Consider the following 8923-nt stretch of genomic DNA (forward strand, 5'->3'; position numbering starts at 1 on the left):
TCTAGTTTTGGTCTTTGGGCAGTGATACTTGGGGGCTCAGCTGGCATCCAGAGGGCTATGGAATCATTCCCAAGGCTCCAGCAGTACCCTGCCTTCATCAGTGACTCTCTCCTTTACATGTGAATAAAGGAGATTTAGAAATCTTCTGTACCAAATTACTTCTTGTCGAAAGTACCATAACCTACTGGGAAAAAAGGAAATCTTCCCCCTTAATTAACCACACGTTCATAAGTATTAAAATAAGAGAAAAATAAATTATTCAACACTGACATTTTATTTCCTGAACTTTTATCATTTTACAAAACAAAACAAAAAGCAGGTATCAAAAACAGCAAAGAGGTTATAGAATTTCTCCACCAGTTCTCACATAAGACAGTGATTACAAAACTGGTGTCCAATGTAAATACTAAACACAGGCTGATTTCCCTCTTGGTCATGTGCATTCAGGTGGTTTGTTTTGGAGTTACTGAATGGTAACATTTTATAAGCACCGGTCATTTTTTGAGAACCGACCAATTTGGTTTGTCCAACAAAGTAAACACTTTTTGCTATGTGGCATTTTCCTTTTTTAAAAACCACTGAGCTAAAATACAGACTGTTAATGTGTCTGGATCTGAACCAAATCTTTTAAGATCCTAATTACCCTGAAGAACACTGAAGACATTTATAGGGCATATTAAACACTAGTTATATACCTCATAATGTCTAAGGCAGCTATTATATTTCTAAAGAAAAGAGCGTTTCATTCAGAGGCTGCCCAGAGTTTGAACTTCATCATTGTTTCCACGTCTTTTCTCATTTGGAGTAGTTTCCCCACATTGGGTCATATTATTAGAACAAAGTTTTATGCTCGTGCTAAACTGGCTCTGGCATTTCCTAGATACATTTTTGTAGAGCAAGACTCCTTGCTCTGGACCCTGGAGACCACAAAGAAATCGAGAGGCCATGATTATCGGATGCAGAGAGGAAGAAACGTACTTAAGCTCATGTGATCTGGAGGTAAGCAGAAACAAAGCTGCAACTTGGAGTGGTGTTCACCCACCACTCATTCCAGCAACACATTTTGCTTAAATAAGGGAATTATGGTCCAGTTTTGCAATGTTAATAGCTGCCAGTTTCTCAACTGTATTTTTTATAAAGATCATTTCCTGGCTAGCAATGAGTTAGGAAACTGGCCTCAAATTCTGATCAAATTTCTCACTATTTGTCAAAAACAAAACAAAACACCTTAAAAAAATGCAAAACAAAACAAAACCCCACCAAGCCAATAGGGGTTAAAATTGCACAATTAAACTTGAAGGCAAACTGTACTATATACAGACAGGTATACACTGAAATCATTTTTGAGAGCATGGAATACTTCTGTTCATAAACATTTCCTCTGTATTATCCCAATTTTCATGAAAGGAAAACTGATATGTGATTTTCTTCTTTACAGATATGAAAAAAGGAAGCAAGAAGGCAAAGCTGAGAGAAACAGATGCTGCCTGAAGGGCAGCGGTGGCATTTGGTTGTTTTGGTCTTGGTACCAGCAACTCCCACACACCCACAGGCTATCCAGTTCCTGCCGACTACACGGTTTTCCTTGCAGTCAGGACTCGAACAATGGATCCGACTCCTCCAGCAGCAAGTGCCTAAGAAGAAACCAAAACGTTAAATGCTGATGGGATCAGAAAGGGTCAATTCTCATACCAAGTAAAACATTTTTCTTAAAGAAGGAATGTGTCCAGCTATTGGCTTTGGATTCATTAATTTTCACAGGCATTTCTTGCACACCCACTGTGCGCCAGGCACTGTTCTCAGCACACAGAGACCCACACCACCTTCGGAGTCCCTGCTTCGTGCACCCACATGCCAGTGAGACAGTAGCTGATATTCTACTATGTTGTTTTCGCGTAACAGGATGTTCTTACAGCATGTGCTTGCCTAAAACAAGTGCTCACATATAAATTAGAACTTGCATATTGCTCTCTTAGCTCTGTCAGGAAGAAATTCAAACTGGGATCAACTGCCCTAAGTTCCATTTATATTAGCCAGTCTGTCAGATTCTTTTTATCCCCCCAAGCTAAGAATGTATTATTCAATAGCTAAGAACTTGGGAGCTTTAATTTTGACTTTACCTTCAAAAACTGCAAGTCCTGAGTATCAGGAATTGAAAGCTCTGGCTTACTTCCTAAATACTTCTGTGTACTGGGTACCGTGTTGGATGCTACGGACAGAGCATCTTCTGGTCTACCAGGAAGGGACAGATATGTAAGGAGATCATGCGAGTATAATGTATGCAGTGACAGAGGTGTGCCCTCCGGGAGGAGGCACTCAGACACAGAGAAAATCCTGAGCAAAGGTCGAGGAGTGTGAAACAGTACAGTGTATTCTGGGAAAGCACACGATTACGCTGCTCACTGCTGGAGGATAAGGGGAAGGATAACACAGCAGAGGAGCGGCTAGACTTGGGAACCTGGGCTTCATTCTGCAGGTGGCTGACAGGGTAGATCTGGATTGGAGAGACGGCATTCTGGCCAACTGGGTGGAGAACAGATTCGAGGGAGGCAGAACTGGTAGCCTGAGGCCCGGATAGGAAGTTACAGCAACAGACGGAGAGAGGCTGCAAAGAGCTGCACTAGGGAGGTATCCGAGTGCATGGCTGGAGAATTACTGAGTGGACAGAATGGCAAAAAACTGGTGACTGATGTCAGGAAGCAATCAAGGCTTAACATGGGCCTCAGTTTCTCCATCCACCTAAACAGGTATGACAACAAGCTTTCTCTCCTAGTATTTTTATGAGGATTAATGGCATTAATATTTGTAAAGTGCTTGGGAGAGTGCTTGGAATACAGTAAGTGCTCCACCAATGGCTGCTATGATCCCGACACTGGACAGGAACCACGTGGCTTAGGTTTTTAAGTGGGCTCTTCACCTCTAAACTGAGGATGACAAAGATGTTTATATACCTTGTAGGGTCATTGTAAGATTTAAATGAAATATCAACTAATGGTAAAGTGACCATATACATTACTCTCCAACTGGTACACTGGAGACTGAAAGGGAACTAGTCATAATTATGTTGGGAGAACAGGCATAAACTGGGGCCATCTTGGGAAAATCCTGGTTACCCCATCCATAAATGTTAGCTCTCTTTATCTGGTCACGGATGAGCCATCAAGTGACTTGACAAAGATGAGTTTACTATCTCTTTAGTGTGTGTTTTCATCACTGAATGTGTTGTAAACGAGAATCTCTTAAAACCAAGGTCAGTAAGCATAAATCTAAACTTGCATTTTCATGCATTTATTTGTAAAAATAAAGATGTACGGCCGAGAAGTCAAAATAATTATTTAGGTGGTAGAAGGTGTGTCATGTTTACTTTCTGTTATAAAGGTGCCAGTCATAGTGATTTAGAATTTGTAACTTACCTTTTCATGCCATTGCAATAACACAGCACTGCTATTGTCAGAGGGGCTCTCGAAGCCTTTATAAATATACTTCATTAGAAGATCCACACCATTCTTGTCCAGGGATTGAACTGCCTTTTCAATATCATTTGCTTTAAAAGAGATGAGCACCTTCAAAACAATGCTGCCTGCTCGATCCTGGGGATAAATAAAGAACAGAACATTTATTTTTATCTATCAATTTATTTATTTTTAATTAATGTCTTTTTAAAAAAGATTTTATTTGACAGAGAGAGAGAATCACAAGTAGGCAGAGCAGCAGGCAGAGAGAGAGGGGGAAGCAGGCTCCCCGCTGAGCAGAGAGCCCGATGTGGGGCTTGATCCCAGGACCCTGAGATCATGACCTGAGCTGAAGGCAGAGGCATAACCCTCTGAGCCACCCAGGTGCCCCAGAACAGAACATTTAGACGTGCGTGTGAAGTGGTTGTTCCAGAAAGGCTACACTGAGGTGACATTAAAACCTGATGGGACGTAAAGAAGCATCCTTGGGTATATCTGAGAAAACCATTTCAGACAGAGGAAAGAACAAATGCTGTTATTGTGTGTCCAAGGTGTTCAAGGACAGCAGAAAGCTCCCTGGGGGCCAGAGCAATATGGCAGAGTAGTAGGACAGGAAGTCAGAGAGGCAGCGGGAGGACAGACCACATAAGCCCCGCAGGCCACTGTGAGGATTCTGGCTTTAAGAGAAATGAGAAGATGTTGGAAGGTTTTGAGAAGAACAGTGATAAACTGACTTGTATTTTAACAGGATCCCTTTGGCTGCCATGCCCAGAATAAGCTGATGCCGGGCTGGTGGGGAGGCAGGGAACGAGGCAGAGCTGGGAGACCAGTTTGGAAGGGACTGCGATAATACAGGCTGGCTTGGGCTCGCATCGGAGCAGTGGAAGGGGACAGACTCTTGACATGTCTGAAGGAGAGCTGAAAGGATTTGCTTACAAACACATATGATAACTTGCCCATTTTATTAAATCAGTATTTAAATTTTACTTCTTGACCTCAAAAAAACCCCTGAGGACAAAGAAAAAAATGAACTACAATTCTATGGTTCAATATAGAATTTCAATAATAATTGAAATCGATATAGAACCAATAATAATAAACAATTCTATGGTTCAATATAGAATTTCAATAATAATAAATAAAAATAAGCTTTTAAGAACACTCATTTTAAGTTTCATATCTACAATCAAGATATAAGATATAGTGATCTTCATTTTACAATGATTTTTTTTTTCTTTGATAAAAGGCTGTCACCTCGCCTATTCAAGAGTGATATCTTTGGCATTCCTAATGTTCAGGAGTTTACAGAATGTTTCTACCACCTATCGTTGTCTTCAGTTTAAAGACTGTGCAATTACCCAATTTAGAAAAATATTCTTAACCACCACAGCTATAACTTCCCACCCGCAAACTGTGATAAAAACTCACCTATGTAAAAGCAGAAGGTGGTAAAAATGGAATTTCAATGACCTCTCTCACCATTTTCAAAGACCAAAGAAAATGTTTCCTCTCATTGTTGGTGAGGTAATTATTATACATCTACTTAAATTATTAGTTGTATTCAGTTAAAGGGATCCTTAGGGTTCCTAGAGACCATGGGGTCAGAGCTCTGGGCTTCATTTTAAACAATCAGTAAATAAGTTCTCCAGAATTTCCGGAAAGACCGCTGCTGGGGATGCTAAGTCATGTTTTTCTGGCAATACCACCTGTACCAAAAGCCTTAAAAAATGTGCATTCTAAAAACCCAACAATTCACTTCTAGGAATTCATTCAAAGAAAAAAAGTAACAATATACCCCAAATGTTCATTTCAGTACTGTTTACAACAACAGGTCAATAACCTAAACATATGACAAAAGGAGATTAGTTACATGTCAACTGAAGCCTATCTATATGCAGCCATTAAAAAAGATGCTTTTGAAATAAACTTATTGCCAAGGAAAGATGTTCATATATATTTTTTTTAAAAAAGCCAGTTATAAAACTCCATTAAAAAAAAAAGCAGCAAGACAACTAATCCAAAAACTCTGTAAGCATATAGCAACACCAAAAAGTAGTAACTGGCTACCTCTGGACAGGGGGATGATGATTATGCTTTTGTCCCCACTTCTCTGAGTTTTCTATAAACATTTATTTATTTATTTATTTTTAAAAAAGATTTTATTTATTTGACAGACAGAGATCACAAGCAGGCAGAGAGGCAGGCAGAGAGAGAGGAGGAAGCAGGCTCCCCACAGAGCAGAGAGCCCGATGTAGGGCTCGATCCCAGGACCTTGGGATCATGACCTGAGCCGAAGGCAGAGGCTTTTAACCCACTGAGCCACCCAGGTGCCCGTTATATAAACATTTAATACTTGCATAATTTAGAAAAATTTCTAAAAAGCAGCCAAATAGAATCTGTTTATTTTTCAAGAGTTTTACTCTTCAGGCCTCTGCTCAAATTCAACCCAAGTGCCTCCAATAAACACACAAAAAAGCTCTCATTCTCATAACTCAGTACTGGATTGCTGTTTTTCACATATAAATTTTTACCTATCAAACTACAGAGTAAGCTCTTCCACATCAAAGACAATAATAAATGGTTAAAATATTTGTTGACTTCAACACTTCAGAGGATTCTGGTAAGAAAGCTTTGGAATCAGCAGAGATCACTGTGTGTCTGGGACTTACCTTCATTGCCTGACTCTTGGTGTTGATAGGGGGATTTTTCAGAGCTGCCTGGAGGGCGGCGGTCATGTTTCCTGTGATGGAGGTTAAGGGGATAGCACCAAAGGGCAGCCCTCAGGAAAGCACTGTAAATATCACTGGTTCTTAAGACCTGACTTTATGCATAGAAAGAAAAATTACCGCGGTCACTCTGTTGAATATTGGAAAACTCAGCATGTTGGTTTCCAGGATGTCAATCAAATGTAAAATATTAAAGACATAAGAGAAAGTAATAAGGCAAAGACCAGTTCTTGTCTGGCTCTAACTACTAAATGAACACTCTGGTGATAGCCTTTTCTCTTCCAGTAAGACACAGATGCAAACATTATCCAGTTACATTTCTAAAAAATTATACGTATCTCAGAATTATCCGGTCCCAAAATGAAACAGCATATTCTCAACCAAGATTTCTTTTTATGTGATTCTGACTGGAAAAATAGAGACCAAACGTTTGCTACAATTATATTCTATATGAATTGAAATGCGGGTAGAAAATGCTGGTGATTATTGCAGCACTCTAAATGATATACCTCAGCAATCTCTCAATATTAACGAAAAGAGGCACTATAAAAGATCTAGTAATTCAAGGACCTTTAGGTAGTAGCTTAATTTTTCTGTTTTGTGTTATTTTCTCTTATATTTCATAAAGGTTATTGAAACTGTTTTAGGTCATACCTATTAAATTTAGTCTTTGAAAGCACCAGTGAGTTAGCAAGTATGAGACACGGAAGGCCAATCAGACTGTCAGAATATACAGTCATTCCCCTAAAAGGAAAACCACAGAGTTCACTTGTTCCTCCATCTGTAGTGCCTGGCCCAGAGCTTGTCTCTTCTGGTTGCAACGAGAGAAGAGACAGTATCTTTTTATTTTACCATAGTGATTAAAAAGCAGATCCATTATATGGATACAGCCGTACCAGTTAAGACTCACCACCCATCAACCTAAAGTTAGTTCACAAAACATCATTTATCCACCACAAAGAGTGTTTTCAGACAGAGTCACGTCCACTGCTTATGTCTGGGAGAAAGAGAGAAAAACAAGTCTGACCAAAAAAAGTCCCCAAACCAAAAAACCCCTCTGGGTGGTGGTCAGCTGTTATTTTCAAGGGTTAACGGAACTTCTAGAAAAGCACGTCTTTTGCAGACTGGCTCATTTTTAAGAACTAAAGCATTTAAGTATTTAAGTAATGCAAAATAGCAACAGCTGACTGTGAAAGTTGTGGAAATCAAAAAAACATCTGTATGTTGATAAATGTTTAGTGCTGTATTTTAGGTGCCTTTAAGACTAGATATAGTTACAACCAATATTTTCACTCCTATTTCTCCATTATACTTTATTTAATAGGACACTGATGAGGAAAGGGTTTAGAGTCTTCCCTATCTTATAATACATTCAAGAATAATTAGAAATGAGTGAATTCAGTAATTGAGATTCTCTAAAATTACAGCATTAGTTGTTGCAACATTTACATTCTTCTAAAAAAGATGTGATGCAAATGCGCAAATTTATGAATATTCAAATATGCAAAAACAAAACCCAGGAACTGACAGCCGCATTTTAACTGAAATGGAAACGATTTCAGGGTTACAAAAATGATCCTGCTTTGTACAAATGACTCATCGTCTATTTTATTCACTGGGGTTTATTTTAAATATTTCCAGGGATTCTCCATATGCAATCCCTCTTTCCATTGTCCCTCGCCTAGCAGGTAAAAAGCCTCCAACCTTCCTTCTCGGGAGTTGGTTGTTCCGTATTCTTTCCCTTCCTCCCGGTTAACAAATTCTGTACCTTGCAATCTTTATCTTGCCAAATTCCTTTCTCTTTACATAATAATGCTTTTAAAAAACGCCCAGGGGCTAAAAGGACCGAGGGCCTCCATTCTGCAAACCGCCCCATCCCTCCCAGCAAGGAATAAACTCTCCCAACGCTGCCAAAACCAAACCACCAAAACAGAAGCAGCAGCCTGCTACTCCCAATCACAAATTTCTGGAGCCGAGGTGACTCCGGCCAGCACCGTCCTGGGGAGGCCAACGTGAGCGCCCCCCGAGAGCCAGAGGGCAGCACCAGATGCCTCCCCCCGCGCCGCGGCGAGGGCGCGGCCAGCCCCGCCAGTTCCCGGAGGCAGGAACTCCGGACGCAACCTGAGGAATCGGGGCGGGCAGGGCGCGCGGGGAAGGGCGAGTTTCCGAGGCGGGTCCCCGGGGTCTCGGGTAGAAATGGGAGTGTCCCCTGCCCTCTCAGAGCGGAGGACCCCAGAGAGACGGATTTAAGTCATGGGCCGCTGGGGGCAGCTCCGCGCCCCTGGCCCGGGGGGCTGCGGGGTCCCGGGAGAGGGGCGGGGCGGGACGGGGAAGGGAGGCCGGCGGACGCAAGGATATTGCCGCAGGCAGGAGTCCACCTCGCCTTCGTCGGGCCCGGCCTGCCCGTCGCCCCCGTCTTCCTCGTCCACGAACTTGTTCTCGTCGTACTCATCCACGTCCACCTTCCGGAACCGGGCCGACGACACCGTGTTCTTCGACATCCCGGATCCGGACCGGCGGCGAGAGCCTCCTCTGGGTTGCTGCCTCTACCTCGGTAAGCGAAGCCCACCAGGAACCCGCAGCCTGGCGCCTTCACTTCCCTCTTCCGCTCTGGGGCGTCGCCGGCAGTCAGGGCTCTGGCGCTTCTGGGCCTGCGCGCTGGCGGCGCTCCTTCCTCCTCAGCTTCATGCTCTTCTCTAGCCTCCTACGCCGCCCCCGCTCTTCCCCGGGGAGCGCGCGCGAGGG

At 42.3% G+C, this 8923-nt stretch overlaps 1 protein-coding gene across 1 annotated transcript; it reads right to left on the reverse strand.

Moving 5' to 3' along the window:
• Positions 1 to 271: 271 nt before the first annotated feature.
• On the reverse strand, positions 272 to 8898 carry ARPC5 (actin related protein 2/3 complex subunit 5). Its single transcript, XM_044267275.1, has 4 exons — positions 8537 to 8898; positions 6122 to 6194; positions 3414 to 3590; positions 272 to 1634 (listed from the first exon to the last, which is right to left on the reverse strand). The coding sequence occupies exons 1-4, from the start codon at positions 8677 to 8679 to the stop codon at positions 1572 to 1574; spliced, it is 456 nt and encodes a 151-aa protein (XP_044123210.1). The 5' UTR covers positions 8680 to 8898; the 3' UTR covers positions 272 to 1571.
• Positions 8899 to 8923: the final 25 nt, after the last annotated feature.

This window comes from Neovison vison, chromosome 10 (genome assembly GCF_020171115.1).
Source record: "Neovison vison isolate M4711 chromosome 10, ASM_NN_V1, whole genome shotgun sequence".
Classification (NCBI taxonomy): domain Eukaryota; kingdom Metazoa; phylum Chordata; class Mammalia; order Carnivora; family Mustelidae; genus Neogale; species Neogale vison.

Excerpts from the sequence above, each read along its gene's own strand:
- ARPC5 (XM_044267275.1), bottom strand. The coding sequence starts at position 8,679 with ATGTCGAAGAACACGGTGTCGTCGGCCCGGTTCCGGAAGGTGGACGTG. Across the intron at positions 3,591-6,121 it reads CCAAGAGTCAGGCAATGAAG|GATCGAGCAGGCAGCATTGT; the intron begins GTAAGTCCCAGA and ends ATTTATCCCCAG. Across the intron at positions 1,635-3,413 it reads TATTGCAATGGCATGAAAAG|GCACTTGCTGCTGGAGGAGT; the intron begins GTAAGTTACAAA and ends GTTTCTTCTTAG.